The sequence below is a fragment of the Ammospiza caudacuta genome, chromosome 17 (genome assembly GCF_027887145.1).
Source record: "Ammospiza caudacuta isolate bAmmCau1 chromosome 17, bAmmCau1.pri, whole genome shotgun sequence".
Classification (NCBI taxonomy): domain Eukaryota; kingdom Metazoa; phylum Chordata; class Aves; order Passeriformes; family Passerellidae; genus Ammospiza; species Ammospiza caudacuta.
In genome coordinates this window covers 14801223-14820130 of record NC_080609.1, presented here as the reverse complement: position 1 = coordinate 14820130, position 18908 = coordinate 14801223, and the positions used below count along the sequence as shown (strand labels likewise).

The 18908-nt window shown below is 39.4% G+C and overlaps 1 protein-coding gene across 3 annotated transcripts in view; it reads right to left on the bottom strand.

Moving 5' to 3' along the window:
• USP22 (ubiquitin specific peptidase 22) overlaps positions 1-18908 on the bottom strand; it is an 89333-nt gene that overhangs the window by 46343 nt on the left and 24082 nt on the right. For 2 of the 3 annotated variants that reach the window (XM_058815817.1, XM_058815819.1), the window contains exons 2-4: positions 10934-11066; positions 2080-2193; positions 1491-1535 (exon numbers count right to left, since the gene is read on the bottom strand). In XM_058815817.1, coding sequence (XP_058671800.1) covers positions 1491-1535; positions 2080-2193; positions 10934-11066 — 292 coding nt within the window. The remainder of the gene's footprint in view (positions 1-1490; positions 1536-2079; positions 2194-10933; positions 11067-18908) is intronic. The other variant, XM_058815818.1, reaches the window with a different exon arrangement.

Sequence of the window (18908 nt, the reverse complement as noted above, 5' to 3'; positions counted from 1 at the left end):
CTCCTCTTGACATGCAGTTTGGAGCAAGAAGGGCTCTTGGAGATGACAGGAGGGAGGGAGCACAGAGACTGGAACAACAGAGAGAGAAGGAAAAAACCAGACATAGTTCTCCATTATTCTCTCTCATTCCTTAGATAAATTTTTGAGGAAACACATGGTTTCATAATAAAAAGACAAAGAAGAACCTATGCCATGACTTAAAAAAAAAAAAAAGTCTACATTGCAGACTCCAGTAATTTGAAGTGTTGTGGTCTATTCCTTGATTTTCTGTGTTCACTGCTCACTGCAGATGAGTTCTCCAGGGACAGAAGATAGAATGTGCAGATCCACACAAATATGCATTTGTGTATATATATTTAATGCGCCATTCAATAGCCAGTTAATCAGTACAAAGGATTCCTGCCTGGCAGTTCCTCTGGGTGATTCTTTGACCTTCTCTACACAACTCTGGGGTCCAAGATGACCAGAGGAACAATCCTGTAGCTGTAATTCCCTGGAATATAAACTACAGCAGGCTGATGTCCATGGCAGGACAAAGTGGCTGCATCTCAGTCCACAAGGCACAGGTGTATCAATTGGTAAGGACAATATAACAAAGACATTACTCTTTAAATCTGCATATTTAAAAGTAAAGGACTGGGGGAGGTTTCCTCTTCTATGGAATAATGAAGATCTGTTGTTGTTGCAGCTGATTCATTTGGTGCCCCAAACTCAGATTGAAGGAGTTTCCAGAATAGCTGCTAGTTTGGATGAAAGGTTTTTAAACCTACTCCCATTTTGTCTTGCTTTGAAAACCAGTGCTTTGTGCTAAAAGATTTTAAAGTGTATTTCCTTGTTCTAGGACTCACAATCCTCCTTTCCCCTGACTCTCTTCCCTCAAAGAGGAAACAAGCAGGAAGCAGCCTGGGATCTGTAGTAGGAACCAAGTGAAGGCAGCTATCTTTTGAGCCAGCAGAAAAGCTCTCGTTAATACGATGTTAGCTGCTATTTTTAAAATTGGAAATGAGGTTAAGAATGGTTTGAAGTCATATCAGCCCTGACTAAGGCTGTCACATTGAAACAGGATGCCATGGATTCCAGAAGAGACATTACTAGACAGAAGTCATCTGTCTTCAAATAGAGACTTTCCCACTTTAAGAAAACATACCCCCCAGAGGCCACTGGAAATGGAAGATGACAAGCTTTTAAAACTGATGCTTACAAACTACTCAGTTTAGAATAAATTATATTTCCTTTCCAAACAAAAAAACCAAAACAAAAACCAAAACAAAAAAAGAGAAAAGGTTTGTTTTGGAGGAATTCTATCAAGGAAAGAGCATATGAAATCAAGTCTGCTGCAATTATTCAATCACTGGAACATATCCAAACAAGAAGAAAACGATTTGCACGATAAAAGTGGCATTCTTAACTGTGATTCATGTCTAGAATGGCAGGATAATCAGCAAAGGGACGCTTGTTAGTGAGGTGCGTCGCCAGCCCACGCCTCTTACCTGTCATTGTACACTGGTAGTGAGAAACCACTGTTGGGGTGAAGGCTAAAAAAGAAAAAATTAGGGAAAGCAAACTGAATAAAACAAATGTGTGTACATATATTTGTGTGTAAATATTTCTACATAGATACTGTGCGTGTACCCTGAAAGCACAGGTGTGTAAGTAAGCTGGAATGATCTATTTAAAAAAAAAGTTAAAAAAAAATCACACACAAGGGTAGCATTTCATGTGAGGGGATTACATTTATTGCCTGTACCACGTAAATAAGCCTAAAGGAGCAAACTGTTACATTCTCTACCTAATACAGATCTAACTTTTGATATGCAAGCTTTTGCAGGATTAATGTTAGATATTTCTGTATTTTTTTTGCAATTAAAGATAAAATATTTTTGCTACAATTAGGTGTGGTGCACGTGTTAAACCCACAGTCTGACTCCTGGAAAGGAAGAACATCTCTCTCCCATTGCCTGCACTACTCTCTCTAAAGAGCTCTTTCTTCCCCTTAGTGTTTTTTTTTGCCACTGAACAAATGGGAGGGACAGGTATGATTAAAAACAGAAACAAGAAATTCAGGCAGGAAAACCAAACCTTGTAATTTCCAAGCTTTTCGTTGTTCTTCTTTGGCAATTTGTTCCATGTCTTTGTCGTATATGTAATCTTGACACATAAAGCAGTATATACCCCCATACAAAAGGTCTATGGCTGCAAAACAGAAGGGAAGTTGGGGAGGAGGAAAAAAAGATGTGAGTTCATAAACCAGAAGGCATTTTAAAGCAGGCTTCCAAGTCAGGCACTCCTTCTTCCAAGCAGTCCACAAAAGAAGAAAAATCTGTACTTAGAATCTGGAAGGGAAAAAAAAAAAAAAAGAGAAAAACCCAGACATTTTTCCAGTTTCAGTGTGAGTTATTCAGTTGCTTCTGGCACAGCAAGAAAACTGTGCAGGACAACAAAGCATCAGCTGCCTTCAGGCTGTTTGTAACCCACAATTTACCTTTCAAACACCTGAGTTACCAAGAGGCATCAGGACAGTGACTGACTACAACACACACAGAACCAGTCCTGTGAGAGTTGATGTATCAGTTTGAACTGTCTATTCCTAAGATTTCAGCTATTTCTCTTCAAGGCCATTAAAATAATTAGGAAGCACCTAGTTAAAATACAGATGAAGGCTCCAACAGAAGACAGCACAGCAAATTCAGAGCTATTTCTCCAGGGGAAAGCTTTTCCAGGGTAGTTTATGCCACAGGTTACTTCTGTCTCAATTTTTCATTTCACACACCCTTTCAGAATAAACAAATGAACACTGCCCAATGTTAAAAATATTTTTCTTGCAGAACCTTAAACAAAAGAAAGCCAAGAAACAAAATAAATACCTGAGAAATGTCATTTTACTCCAACATATACCATGGAAAAAGTGCAAAGTAATCATAGTAAACTGCTGATTTTCAGTATACAGATATGAAAAAAGCCACAATCACAGGAAAGCTAAAAATCTGTGAGCACTAACAAATCTTACTAAAACACAACCTGCACCAGCAAACAGCTAAGAAATACATCACCCTTCTCCCTCAAGTATAGAGGTTTCTTTTATTTTGTTTTTTAATTCCTTTTATTTCCAGATAATAGCATTATTAGAATAGTCTTACTGCAATGGAAACTTGTTTTAAGCACAGGAAACCATTACCACATTAGGCAGCCTGCAAGAAACAGCATGGAATTACTCTGAAGTGCTCAATAAGCCAAAGCACATGCCATGCAGCAGGAATTCTGCCATGGATCTCAGCAGGCAAGCACAGGTGAAGTCTCTGTGCTGCCCTGGCAGTGGGGCAGTGCTTGTGGGGAGGGTTTTTGGTAAAGTTCCTTTCTAACCCCATCTCCTCATCCTTCACAGCCTCTACTCCCTCACAACCTGCTGTCCCTCCTCTTTAGTCTGTTGCAAGCTGCTTTTTTTCCTCCTTCCTCTCTTTTAAAATCACCTTTTCAATGATTATGCCAACTGTTTGTTACTTCTATTATTCAATAAATCCCAATTACTTTAAACAGTTTTTCATCTTGCTGATGTGCTCCATTCTTCTGTTTTGCCTCTCTGGACCACTCAGCTTGTGGAAGAGGATAAGGACTGTGTTACCTCATGTAAAGTCACAAACTCAGGATTTTCTTTACCTTGTGTAGGGTCTCAACACCAGAATATTTCACCCTGATGCCCAGAGGACTGAATAAATTCCTTTAGCAGAATACTCCAAAAGGAGATAAGACTGTGAGCTGTGGTGGAGAATCAGTAACTGCAGGGATGGTATATCACAACTTACAGAGTATTAGAGTTCTACAATACTTACTCCATTACTTACTGCATTACCACTTCTGCACAGTTTTCTACAAAAAAATCTGTAGACAATCCAAAATATCAGTCTTAAAACACAAACCCAAATATTGCTCTCCACATACTTTTAAAAGATCCCACCAACAGGCCCCTAAATAACAGAACAGGGCTGGTAGAATATTGAATAAAAAGGACCCTGTGAGCACTAATAGTTACAATTTACCATCAGAACATGTAGGCATAGCTGCGCTCAGAGGATTCCTTACTTTTCCTTTCTTGCTGGATTTACATGCCTGAGCAATGAAATAGAGATGTCAAGATCTAAACCAACAAGAGAGCAGAAAGAATTTCTGGTGTAAAGGATCAGAAAGTTTCTGTGAAACACTGGTGGAGTTAAAGCTCTAATTGTCCAGCACCTGATTAAGGACTCTTGAGGAAATAGCCTCTCTCCAACACACTTATGGGAACAATGCAGTGGTACATTTGCCAACACTTCCAATGCCTTTTTAATGACTGCAGGGGGTTTTGGACAAATTACCTCAAGCACCAGTGCCAAGGCAGCCACACAGGCCTGGCCACAGCACGAGGAAGGGCAGGAGTTTCTCATGGAATCTGAACAGAGCTGCTCAGGAAAAGAGCCCACTAGTAAAGTTTGGGAATTAATTGCTTCAGGTTAATGTAATTTGAATTTTTTTCCTTGAAATACACTTAAACTTTCTTATGCTGGTTGTCTTGAGGTGAAGAAGAACAGAGGAACCACTGAAGGGGCTGTTTTACAGGCAGAAACTCTACCCAAGCAAGCAATTCCTTAGCACTGACTGAAGTTACCACACCCAAAGGACAAAGTCCACACAAAACTTTCTCCCTCAAAGGACTGGGGGGACTGAAACTAATTCCACCTCATTGTTAGGCTAAATCCTTTTTGTTTTAAACTGAAGTGCCATGAAGCTCTATCCCAAACTGAAACACCTGGCCAGAAAATTCCTTACAAAACATGACAGTAAAGCATGAGAATGCACACGTAGCAAACTTCAGCACTGGTATTTGTGTTGATATTTTAGATCACAAAACTAACAAAAAGGCCTCAAATTCATAAAAAGTTTGAAAACTACCAACCTAGGAATAATGCCCAGGTGTTTGGGATTAACCCACTGCCAAGCCTGCAGGATGCCCCACATTCCTCACAAAGAACTTCTCTTTTAGGGAGCTCCTGTGGAATGGCTGCTACTCCCAACTTCCAGGGTCTGCTTTTCCTAAAACTACTCCAACCCTTCTCTCAGGAAGGTACAGGGGGATAAAATCAGTGAACTTCAGTTTTAGCTTAATACACAAACAGAATTTATTACCCTTGGAAAATAAAATATACAGCAAGCAGAAATCTACCTTTTTTCACAAGGAAGAACCAAAAGCAATTTAAAAGAATCATAATGTCATTTTATTAAATTTGATCAATCTAGATTCCTGGTTTAGGAATTCAAAATACCTACTTGGTGATCACAGGCAGAGCAATTTAAGAATGAAAAGACCTCTTGGAATGTAACATTTTTCTCTGCTTTTTTATACCTTCTGTCCTGACAAGCTTGCCTTCCTTAAAGTCCGATCTCCTTGCACTCCTTTACATACAAAATTATAAGCAGCTGCAACCCAAGAGAGGAATGCAAATATATTTTATTTTTCATTTAAAAATAACAGTATCAAAAATAACACTATCAGCCTGGAGAAAGAAGGAGGCAGCACAGATGATCATGCAGGAACGACAACAACTTCATCTATGGTGCAAGGAACACTAAGTTTTAAAAAACAACAGCTCTGGAGTGAAAGTTTAAATCTGGCAGCAAAAAGTCTTCAAACTGCAGCTGGGAGCCAAGTAAAGTGTTTTAGTTAAGCCCAAGGGCTTTATTTTTCCAGCTATATCAACTGATGTCCTTGTGAAAATGTTAGAGACCAGAGAGGATGGGAATACAACAAAAGCAGGGAAGTGTGCCACATCCAGAGCGTGCATATCTCCTCCAGGTAAAAAACCTTGGATGTTCAGATTTTGAACGATCCAGGTGAAAAGAACTGACTTTGCTCAGCTGGGAATGGGATACTTTACCATAATATTTGATACCATTCAGCAGACAGAAGATATTTGTGAATCATGTTGTGGTATCATCTCCCTTGGATCACTGGGTGCACTCAAGTAGAAAAGAAAAAAAATCCAGCAGCAACTCAGAATTGAGGTCAGTTTTTACCTGCACTGAAATTAATTCCATTGTGAATTTCTGTGACTCAGTCTTGGCATATTATCAACCTCAAATCAACATTGTCTGTGTTCTATGCAAGAAACCTGCATTTCCTTCAACTTCTGTAACAAAAGAAGCCAAATTTGCAATTCTTTCAGACCATTTTAAGCCAATATCCAAAGCTAATTCATGCTCCCTGATTTCTCACCTTGAGTGTTAATCATTAAACCCATTCCAGGTAATTGGCTCAGGTTCCCAAGAAGTGATTTGTTAAACTTCAGCCAGTTCTCCACTGGATCTTGTCTCTGATCTATCAGCACAAAGCAGGCATATGATTGCCTTCCTCCTGATTTCCTGGCACCTGGAACCTGCACCACAGCTCAGAATTCCTGAGCTGGTAAGAAGGGAAGAAAAGAGGTGGAAAAGGGACTACTCCTGCTAAATTATCATCCAGCCATTGAGAACTCCAGGTATTTACTGTCAGGGAAAAAAAAAAAAAAAAAAAAAAGCCAAACAAAACAAACCCCAAGCTTCCTTCTGTTGCCAAAATTTTTTAATCCACATTAAAAACTACAGTCAGTCAAGCATTATCCTTCCCTCTCACATTCAGTATCTTCTCCTAATACTCAAGGTAGAACTATTCCATTAGTACTGCTTTTTCTTCTTTTTTTAAAACAGGAGTCAACAGGTGAGAAGTGTTTTTGTGGCTCTGAAGTCTTCAAGATGCCTATTGGCCCCATATGGATCTAGAATTTTAATGTTTAAATTCATTTTGCCTGCAATCCAAACATGGCAAGCACCCAATATTATCCTGCAAACCACTTAACACCAGGAGCCAAATGGGCAGCCCCTGTGCTGTACACTCTGTGATGGTTTAGAATATCATCCTACAACTCCACATGAATCCAAGCCAGGAAAGATAAGATGAAGAAAAAATGTCCTGGTGTCCCTATGGAATCTAGATTGAAAATGTGCTTTTAACTGTTAATTTACAGGAACCACAGTGTGTCAAAGCATTTTATGTTGTTATGAGTGGAATATTAATTCCAGCTCCTTGACCCCATTCAGAAATACATGGATTGTAAACCCTCTAGCAGTGGGTTTTCTGCAGCTATGAGTGTGTGTGTATTAAAAAACAACAGAAAATATTCACTCAGAAAGAATACTAAAACTTCATTTGGTGTCTGCCCAGGAATTTTCAGTCCCAGTCAGGAAACTGATTAATTAATCACTGCTGCAGTTTTGAGATGAACTTCATAGTACCAACCTCTCTTCTCTTTTAGAGCTACTGTTCACAGACATCTTCCTGCTTCTGCTACTCTGGGACTAAGTTATTGTGTATTTTCCTTCACTGAGCAGCTGTAGAAAAGATAAGGAAGAGACCATCAATTTTTACAAGGATAGAATCCACCAGCAGATTCCCCAGGTGCTGAACCTGATTTGGAAGGATTATTTAGGAAGCTGACAGAATATGTTGATGGCACACATTCGTTTAGTATAATCAAAGTAAATGCAGAAGGATTTCAAGTTCTTTAGCAAATAGGCAATAGCACCAAGAGTGAAACTCCACCCACTAAAGAGACAGACAAGTAACACCAATCAGAAAAGAAGTTTTGGAGTCCCTGAATTTAAATCTCAAGTAACAATATCAGCTCTGTGTTGAACAGCAGGTTAAGAAGCACAAAATAGAAGTCATGGAAGTATTAACTAAGAATGCAAGTCATTAACACAGCAAACTGTCTTAATCCAAAGGGCTGGCACCAGAAATGGACACATTAGAACTGGCAAAGTGAAGTATGATGAAGATAATGAGAATCATACAAGAGTTTCAATAAGAAAAGGTAAAAATTGTTCAGGTGGGGAAAAGGAAACATCTGACAGGATCAAAAACAGGAAAAATCCCAGAGGAGCTCAGTAAGGACTTTGCTCTCAGCATTTCACAACTTCTGACAAAAGACACACAGAGCCCAGTGGGAGTATCAGACTGTCCTGGAGGCTGTCTGATGGGGACTGAGCAATGCAGGGATGAAAAAAAGCAGCTCCTCAGCTGGATCTTCCCTCACCTACCCATCACCCACTTCCACAACTCACAGAATACATTAAATGAAGTCCAGCATTATTAATATACATTGAACAGGAGGCAGATTCAAGAGGACAGGAATCACTGTAAAGTCAGTGCCTAATTCAGATGGCTCAGGCAGGCAGAGATAGCAAGGGATGTGTTTAAAACCACTCTGGAATCTGATGCTGGAGCCTCCTGGAAGACAGCAGAGCTGCAAACACATCCCTGCCATGCTCAGACAGCTGTTACAGCTGAAATCCATGGTATTTCTTACAACTGTGATAAAGTGTGCAGCTCCTGCCTGTCTCCATGGAGACTGATGTTGGCTCAGCAAAAAGTCACCAAGTGCTTTAAAATAATTCCTCTTCGTTTTGAAATTTCAAAGCACTTAACTTGTTTTTGCCTATCAGATGTTATTTTCCCAACTAACACTGCAGCAGGAAAAGCAACCAAAAGCACTAGTAAAATTACAAAAATATTTTCAAAGCTCCTTTTACATGCAGCTGGAAATTAAACATCAAAATATACATTAAAAAATTGAGAGAAAGGAATCTCCAAAACTAGAAATCAAGCAGTCACTTGCACAATCTTCACATTATGTGTATTTGTGCACCAAGTAATTTATATTTAGCTGCAGAAGAATCCTTTTTGGGATTATTCAGAAAAGTATTTTGCATTTTGGTTTAATTGACTCTTGCCCTTTTTATCTAAAGGCTATTCCTTTTGGGACATACCTTTTCTGACACAGCCTTAATTGTCAAATACCAGGACAATAACCACAACAGTCCCTAAGCAAGAGCATTTTTAAGAATCTCCCTCCTCCACAATCCAGTTTTGGTTTTCCTTTAAGGAAACACAAGCTAATTCACTACAGCAGACAACACCAAATTCTGTCTTGCAGAAAAAATAACTTGAATTCAAGCTTCCCAAATACATAAACAGCAGCTGAGAATGTGTGCAGTTATAAAGCTTTTCTAAAAGGTTCTCCATAAATATGGTGAGTTTAGTGGTAAAAATATTACAGTGTTTACAAAGTGTCCACAGATAAACAGGTAAATACTGCTGGCAGTCTCAATTTAGCACAGTATTTTTTAAACCTTAAATGTGGCCATAAACTTGTACTAGCATAAAAGGTTGTTTTATATATATATATATACACCCACACACCCCTTTTACCAGAAATTCTTCACGTTTACCTCAAATAATTTGCACTTCCACATTGGTAGAGATTCCAAAAAAAATTCAGCTAATGAATTGACTTTAAAAGCTCTTTGAGATCCCACTCTGCAAAAAGCAATTAGAAGATGTCACATGGGGTTGGGTTGGTATTTTCAGTTTTCAAAGAATGGCTGAGGTTGGTAGGGACCTCTGAGGTCCCCTTGTGCAGCCCCTGCTCCAGCAGGGCCACCCAGCACATCCAGGCTGCCAGGCCCTTGTCCAGAGAAATTCTGAATATATCTGGGGACAGACCCTCCACACCTCTCAGGGCAGCTTGTTCCAGTTTGGGTAATCAGACACAATTTCCTGTATTTCACTTTGTCTTCTCTGCCTCCTGGACACCACTGGAAAGAGCCCAGGACACTTTTTTAACCCCTCTTTCAGGTATTTGTACCCATTCATGAGGTTCCCCTGAGCCTCTCCTGTGAGCTGAGCAGTCCCAGAGCTCTCAGCCACACCATGATGGAATTTTCAGTACTATTTTCCAGTATTCTGTTTTTCAAGACATTTACAAACTTAAACTCTACCACTACTGAGCCTCATCTTTTTCTTTCTTGACACATATGGAGGAAGAAACTATAACGATCTGCTGGTTTAAATAATCTTTTCCATAAATAGTAAACTTACACACCCATTTCTTAAGCACAGGAGTACACAGCTCTGTTGGCCTTCTGGAGCTTCTCTGTCTTCATGGAAAATAAAGACAGTTTGTTCCATAAGCACTTTAGGATAAATTAAATTAGGAATGGTGGCTACACTGGTCAAGAGGAAATTTATGCCATGAAATAATGCCTTTTTTTCCCTGTTTCTTACATAACCCCACTAAGAATGTATTTTAATTTGGAGAAAAATTATATTCATCCATTTTAAAACAGAATTTTAATATGGATCAGGATTTTGCATTATAACTCAATAATGTTCTGAACTATAAGCAATAGGTAATTTGAAACAAAAAAAAAGGCTTTATTGGCTTTGAACATGAAATAGCACCAAAGCTGACAGAACAGAACTTGTTGGCCTTCAAATCAGCATTTTATGAGACTGTTGAGGGAAAGGTAATCCACATGAATTAAACTGTTTTGTTACTACTTAGGTTACTGACCCCAACAGAAACAAGAAGCCAACACAGAAAAATGAAGAAACTCCCCCTGCCTCCAAACTTCAGCAGTTTAAATAATTGTGATTATTCTGCTACTTGATTAGCCTTCTTTGTGATAGAAATGATGGGTGTTTTCCTCAGCAATAAAAGAAGTGAACATGACCTCCTGAAAAAAAAGTTTACTGAAATAAATGTTCTAGTTCCAGGCATCAAACCCACCATTTTTAACACTTAGCAAAAAAAACCCCAAACTCTGCCTCCTCACATTTTTAAATATGACATTAATTCATAAATACCAAGCTACTAAGGAAATTTTTAACTGCAAAGATAAACTTAACAGTGATGCAATGGAAGTTTAAGCACCAAGTTTAGAATAATACCACTAAACTAACCCAAAACCCAAATATAAAATTATCTCTCTCCCTACTGAGGTAACTACAAGAAAATATCACTTTGCTGGCCTGGAATGGAGAGGGATAACAGAGAGGATGATGAACACCACTGGGAGGAGAACTCACCTAAATTGTGTCGCTTTGTCTTCGCGTGCTCGTGAATATGTTTCTTTGTAAAACAGCCAAAGAAGACACAGTAGAGGCAAGAGTGGAGTCTGTTCAGGTGGGCACCACACATATGACAAATGCACGACTTTGCCTGAAACAGCAAAACAGACACAGGTTGTGAGAGCCAGAAGCATCCCCCAGCCCAGGCACAGCACTCATGGCCACCCTTCCCTTTCACTGTGCACTGCTGCACAACAGGAGGGGAACTGTTCTGTCCTCATGTGCAAAACCAGCATAACAGGGAAACTGTTCTGTCCTCATGTGCAAAACCAGCATAACAGGGAAACTGTTCTGTCCTCATGTGCAAAACCAGTAGCTGGACAGAACACAGGAAACTCCTCCATTTGTCCAAGAGATTTATTCAGATGAACACCAGAACCCAAGCAAAGGAGCTGCCCAGCAGGGAGGTTGAGGGGTGAAGAGGCAGCAGTTGGGGTGGTGGGATCACAGCAAGAACTCTCCTTTTTCACAGCACCAACCTCCTTGATGCTCTCAAAAGCTGTAATACAACTTGGACATTAAAATGTGTGTGGGTATTTGATATTTCATTGCTCTGCTGAGAGATTCTGCCAGATTCCCTCATTAGATTTTTCTACATTAGTCCAAAGAACAGTGGCACAGTATCAAACCCATACCAGCCAGAGTTACAGAAGCTGCCTTTGCCATTCTGAGCCTGGCTTTGGACCAGGAGCAATGAAAGTTTCCCCAAAACTGCCCAGAACGGGCAGGTCTGAGGAAAGTTACCCTGGTTCATTGGAAATTTATAAGCACACACCCCTGATATGACAGTCTATGATAGCAATATATTTTAACAAGTGAGTCTTAAGGACTAAAAAAAGTCACTGGAAGGTTAAATAGACTTTTTGACTCCTAATCACATTTGAAGCACTCTAAGCCAACAGCATCCAAACTCATCTCTTGGCATTAAACTAAAGTACTTCAATATTTTTTTAATTACTCTGTTTAAAAAGAGACTTAAGAGAGTTTTCAGAGTAAGTCTTTTGCTCAACCACATTGAAAGCAATTTAGGTTCAATACCATCTGACTGGAACTCACAGAGACAGGAGAAATTCCTTGCAGTAAATTCACTTTTCATCTCAGAACTGCATTCAGACCTATGTCTGAGGGCAACTGAACTTCTGTAACAGCTTAGAGCTACAAAGAATATTTAGAGCTATGTCTGATTTTACAGCCTAATCTGAAAATACTATTTCTTTGCTTGACAATATAGAAGGACCCATTTCTCTTCATACTAAAAAAAAAAGAAAAAAGAATTGGGATTACTAAAATCCTAAGATATTATCTAACCCAGGCAGTGCATTTTATCAAAAACAACCCACAAAATTCTTCAGTAATATTTGCCCAGTCTGCCACAACTTAAAATTACTGCTGAATAAATGATGCAAAATCTTGTTCTCTAGTCTGGCATTTTTCTCTCAGAATACTTTTGGCTTTTTTAAAAAAAAATCAAAGCAGCTTGCAATATGTTGCACCATGTAATTTATTTTCAAGCTCTTACAAATTAAGACTTAAATTCTGAATCTCACATGTTGTGTATTCAAAGTTATCATAAGTTGTTAGGGGAAAATGTTGAATCGAACTCCACACACCTACAGAAAGAAATATTTTAAAGTTGGGCCAAAAAAAATTCACCACCACCAGCAAAATTTCCATCTTTAGAAAAATGCTGCAGAACTGTCAAACTGTTGCCTAACGGCCGCTCGTTGGCTGCAGAAGCTAAATGGGATCAGCCTATCTGTTAAGATTGCTGCTATGACAACAACTCCAGCAAGCAGCTATTTTACTGAGCCAGCTAAAAATAAATCTTTTAGCATTAAATGTATTGTAAACACATGACATAACAAGCATGTAAAAGCTGGTCATTTTAGGCTAAAAGGCAGAAAATTCGTACTGTAAAGAGTTTTTATTGCAATGGAAATTAAACTAAATTGAAGAATGTATAAGGAATTTAGTGAAAGTTGAAAGAGCAGTTCAATGACCTTTTGGAAGGAAGCTGTTTTATCCATATCCTCTGTTTGTTCAGTTTAGCTCAAGGTGGCTTTTCAGAAGTTGTAAGAAAACAAGGTTAAAAGAGAGAGTGAGGAAAGAAATCAATATCAAAAACCATAGTGGCTATTCTTAACCAGATTAGCTGTCTCCTTGTCATCTGTCTGTGCTTTTAAACAATTTGCTAAGTTAAAACAAAGCTGCCACTCTCCTACCCCACCCCAAATAATCAAATTACTTTGTTTCATAATACTCCCACCCTGCTCACATCTCTTGAGGCTACAGTCTTAAGATGAAACAGAATACTGCAAATGAGTAATGAGAAGCAGTTGGATCCATACAGTCACCAGCTTGTTTTAAAACAGCATTCAACTTTTTAAAAAGGCAAGTTAGGTCTTGCTTATGGCTGGATACTTTAGGGAACTCAACCAGGATTTCAGCTACAGAATCAACCTGTCACTTCTCCTCCCCCAAGATACAGGAACATCCCTTCCTTATCCAAGAGCTTTCCCCTTCCTTCACACTCTCTCCCACTGTTATTCTGCTCTCTTCCTGCTTCCTTCCTGTATTATCCTCACCCTCATCTCTCCATCTTTCACCTCATCATACACAATCCCTCATCTTCATGTCCCCAACCAGTCTTCCTTCAATCCACACTAAACCTCTGTCTGTTCCCTTTGTTTTTGCTCTGATATTCCAACAAACCACACATAGAAACCAGAGGAGGCTGTGAATGTTTTCCTTCTGGAAGAGTATAATCACTTTTTAAACGATAGAAAAGAATGGTCCTGCACAATATAAATGGTGTGTGCACATACAGAGTGTTACTGACAGTTCTGACAGCATCTCAATTGAGGAATTCCCTCAATTCCTGTATTGGTACCAGGGCTGGGCTAACCCACAGGCCCAGCCCCAGCAATGGTTTTGGACCCTCTAGAGAGGAGGTTCAGCCCAGCAGAAGAGGGGGCAAACATCAGAGCCTGACACACACAGGGGAACTGGCTGGGATCACCCCTAAGGCAAGGCAAGAGTTCAACAACTGCTCTCAACGCTGTGAACAGTCATGATACAAAATGAGTTTAAAAAGAAAGCAGCAGGCATCACTAGGACAAAACCTAGAGAGCTGACACTCCAAATCTTGCCAAATTGTCAGAACAGCTTATTACTAGTTTACCATCAAACCATCAGAATAGCAGTGGAGAAAATTAACACATCCACTGATGTTCTGTCCTTGCTCCTGCTCTGCTGTCCTGGGCCAGCTCAGGCTCCACCTAAAGCAAGGAGGTCACACAGGAGGGCAGGAGCATCAGTAGTTCTAAAGACCCACAAACCTGTTTCAACCTCTGTAATACTGGCTCCTCAAACCAGCCAATGGCAATGGAAATTGATATAAACCATCCCTACAAAGCCAACAGTGCAGGCAAAGCAAGAGGCATCCAGTGACCTGAGCTATTACAAACTCTCCTTCCACATTTGCAACTATTTCAGAAATAGCTTTAGAAGTACAATTTTTATTTAACTGTATATGATAAGAGGAAAACATCTTTTTAGAAGTTTTTCACTGTGGTACTTAGGAGTCTTGCCTCTTATGCTCACACTAAATATATCAAAGCACTTGGAGAACAGAGAGGTTTTTAGCTACAAGCTTGTAAGCCAAAGACCTCCTACCTTTCACAGTCTGCAAAACATCTCCACCACAAAGGTACAGGGGAAAAGATGGTTGAGGTAACACTAACAAGACAGTGGGAGGCTTGGGAGGTTAAAAGATCATAAGGAAGGTGTTGCTACCCTGTAGGTGTTCACAAGTAACTCAAAGAAGCAGATTCTTAAGGCAGTCTTAAAGCAAACACGAGTTATGGATCCCTGCAATGTTTGATCAGGTACAGATTTGTAGCATTAGGAAAGTAAAAGCTTCCCAAACCAAATCTACTTTGTTTTCCCATCTTTTAAAGTCAGTCTTTTGTGTAAAACAGATATAATGTTTAGACACATCAGAAGAAATAGGAAGTATATAATTTTCTAACATGTTATAATCATTACTGCAAGTTTCTGGTGGGGATGCTTCATTTTCCAGCCCAAACCTTCTTCAGAGACAACTTTATTCTCAGTCTGCACAGATTAAGGTGTTTGTTGGGCAGGTCTGCATATGCCTACCCAGAGAATATAGTTATATGTGGGAAATTCTGCCTCCGTGCCCAAGTTTGCCACCAAAACCTGCTTTGTTCCCCAGGAGCAGTGTTTGTGCTCCAGAAGTGTTACCTCAGCTCTGCCAAACTATTCCTTACAAGGTTGTGCTTCAGAGCACTTGAAAGAAGGTGAAAGCAACACTTGTGTAGAGCCTTAGGAATCTGTGACAGTTCCTGCAATAAAACTTTGCTTTCTTGAATCCTTAATCCCTTACAGACACATGAACAAAAGTGAAGAGACTGAGTTAAGGTTTGCAGTGTTCATTGCCTTAATAGCAGACCAGGGGAAAGAAGAAAAAACAAACCCAAACTAGCAAAGTCAGAGACCTTAGACTGAAAATTTTTAATATTAAGTGCAAATGCCTTCACTGGGCCACAGATCAAGACACTGAAGCAAAAGTTAAACATTTTCTCACATATTCAGTGTTCCAGGCCTTAATATTCACATTTTAGGAACAGTCAATCCTCTCTGGGAATTTTTGCCTATTCTATTCCCCTTGCTATGTTTAGATCACAGCCTGGACACAGGGTTTTATTTTTATTCTTATTCATTCATCTTGCAACCAATTCTCTCCCAGACCTAAAGCAGCCCCAGCAGCTCACACTGAGTGATGAACAGTGTGCTTCCCTTGGCCTATTTTCTGAAAGGAAAAAGGGACAGATAATCACAAAAGGCCCTGAAACCAACCACTGCTGAAGATGGAGGCCCTATGGCTGTTCCAACAGTGGAGTTTCTTCTGCCCTGTGGGGGACAGAGCCAGTGGGAAAGCACAGCCAAGAGCATTTATTGCTCCTGAGTACCTCAAGAGTAACAAAAATGGGTCAAATCTGCCTCACAACAATTCTGTCACTCCTTAGTCTGTATTTACTCCCAGACTCCCTGTGCTGTGCTCCTGACACCAGTCTGTCACAAATCCATCAAACACCAGTGCAGGGGCTGGGACACTTCAGATATTTAAATAATTTAAACTTCAAAGCCGTGTTCTTAGAGTTGAAGAGACAAAAAGAAGGAATTGATTCTACAGTTCTGCATGATATGGCATATAAATCACTCCTCCACATGCTGATAGGATGATTCAGTTACTCTGAGTCAGTACACTGCTCTGACACATCAGCTCTAAATAATTTCAAAATCAACTTAAGTATTGTTCACTCACTTCCTGCAACCAAGTCTTAATTAGAAAGATTGGAAATGTCAAATTTGCCTTTAAGAGAACATGCCATCAATATTGTAAATTTTATTTTCAGACCCACTGAGGTCAGGGGTACCCATAAAGGTTATATTTGTACAAGCAAAACTGTGCACTAGTTACAGAATTTTTGAGTTTGGCAAGTGCTCAGAATATCACAGGTAACTTCATAAACTGGGTTATTTTAAATGTTTGTTTAGACAGCAGCAGAACCAAAAAAAAAAGGCAGAGAGGAGATGTCTGCACAGCTCTCCCAGACTGAACAGGACACTTGGCTCTGACCATCTGCTTGAAGTTTGAAGACAACAATATCACAATTTATAATTAAAGATGAAATGGCCTAAGCTGTTAAATAACATCACAGTTCTCAGATGGAGTGTAAATAAAAATATACCATTATGACCATGTGAGCAGCTTGCTGCTGATTCCAGTGAGTCCTACTTCTGTCTGTAACTGAATAAACTGTGGAAGAGAAAAAGGAAACTCAACATGCTAGAAAGCAACTTGAGGAAACTTTTTCCCTTTTATCTGATAGGGGTTACATGCATGGACAATACTCAAAAGAAATACAACATTTATTTTGAATTGACTCTGAAATGAAGACGTTGTTAAATGAGAACCATGCCATAGCCAAGGTCTATCCAAGTTACAAAAACATGACTTTGGTTCAAGGGCTCTCATCAAGAGAACCCTGCAAGCCAATCTACAACTACATAACCCAGATGAAATTAATAATGATGTCTGGGGGCAAAACACAGAACTGAGTAGGTATCATTAATTCTACATACAGATTTTTCTCCAGCTCTCCTTATTCTGGAGGATGTGTGTCATTTCAGGAGATAGTTATTGAAACCCTGCAGTTTTTTAAACTTTTTCCAATTTTCCTTTGGTACAAAATTCTGCAACAGGTACAAGGCTGAAATGAAACTTGGGAGGAAAAGAGTTGTGCAATTTAAAAGACAGCATGAGCTAGAGGGAAAAATAGGAGGATGCTCTAAAAATGTAATTCTGCTTTTCCTGTACATAGCCACAGTAGTAAAAAGTTGTATTTCAACAAGAACAAAGCAATTCTCTGGAATTCAAATGACTATGCTGAAATTGCTTATTTGCTTCTCCTTTGGTAGGTGCTCATCTCCTCCACCAGCATTTACAAACCTAAATGATTTCTCAAGTCCTTTATAAAAGATGCAGTTAAGAGCCTATTGTGTTTTTAAACCATTTAAATAATGGACCTTATTCAAATTAAAACACGTGTCCTTCTATAGTAAGATTCTTTTAACAGTGGGAAGTCTATTTGCCTTGTGAAAACACATAAGCTGCTTAAGGTTCAAATGCTCTGCTCCTTCCCTGGGTACATCCATAGCATGGATACATTCTCTGTGTTGATTTTTATCTATTTCCTGCAATGCACCACTGCAGCAGCAAATTCCACACGAGAACAAGGGCCCTGCCAAGACCGCAGCAGTGTGTGCTCAGATCAGTGCAGAATCTATTCCTCTCCCTCAGCATTCCCCCACGTCAGCAAATCCTGGAAATGTTTTTAAATGTCCTATTAGGTAACATATTGATCTCTTCTGTGGGCTCAAGGAATAACCTAAACAGCCAAACCTGCCTGATGCTATGCAGAGTCTCATTCAACCCTGCCCAGGCTGCAGAGATTCCTGTTTGCCCTGTGTAAAACTAAGAAATGGGATTCTTCCTATGAAAACAGGAATGCTCTTGGGAAGTTTGCCACAGTATTTGGATGGAAATATTCTAGATAGCATCCTTTCAGAAAGGCAAGAAAAATGAAACTTTAGGATCAAAGCCCTAACAACTCCTACAGGCTCATTTGGAAAAGCACATATATTCCAGCTATCTTTTCTTTAACTACTCTGTGATAGCCATAAAAATACAGACACTTAATTAGCTCAGATCAAAGTCAGAGCAATTCTGCTTGTAAGAAAGATGGATGGGATGATGCTACAACACAGATTCTCCATGGTGTGACTTACTAGTGGGACAAATATGGCAAAGAAAGACAAACGGTAGAAAATGAGCAGCAGTAGAATGACAGAGGGCACCTGTTAGTGACTGGTTGATCTTAAGGTCCCTTCCAATCCAAGTCATTCTATGATTTTAAAAACCCCAAGGCCACACTGAAGAGGGCACATCTATTGTCAAAACTTATTTGAGTTCTTATATATGACACATATATGAAATTAGAAATTCTGCTTGTCTCGTTCCACTCATGATTTTAAGAAGTCAGCACCTGAGTATTTATGTCCAGGAATACCCCAAGCTGAGGAACAGCCAGAGAATGAAAGCAAATTCTCAATGTGCTTGCACAGAACATGTTTGATATCCAGTGAGCTAAAGTTTACTGTTTCCTCACACCTCTATACAAAACAAATTAATAATTCATGCTACTAGAGCTAAATAAGATGTCTTTCATTCACTACAAAACATTTATGCTAATTTGCAAGCCTAAAGTTATGGAGATAAGACAGAGGTAGTCAGAATTGCAATTCACCCTTTAGAGGGCAAGATTTAGATGGATATTTGGATATT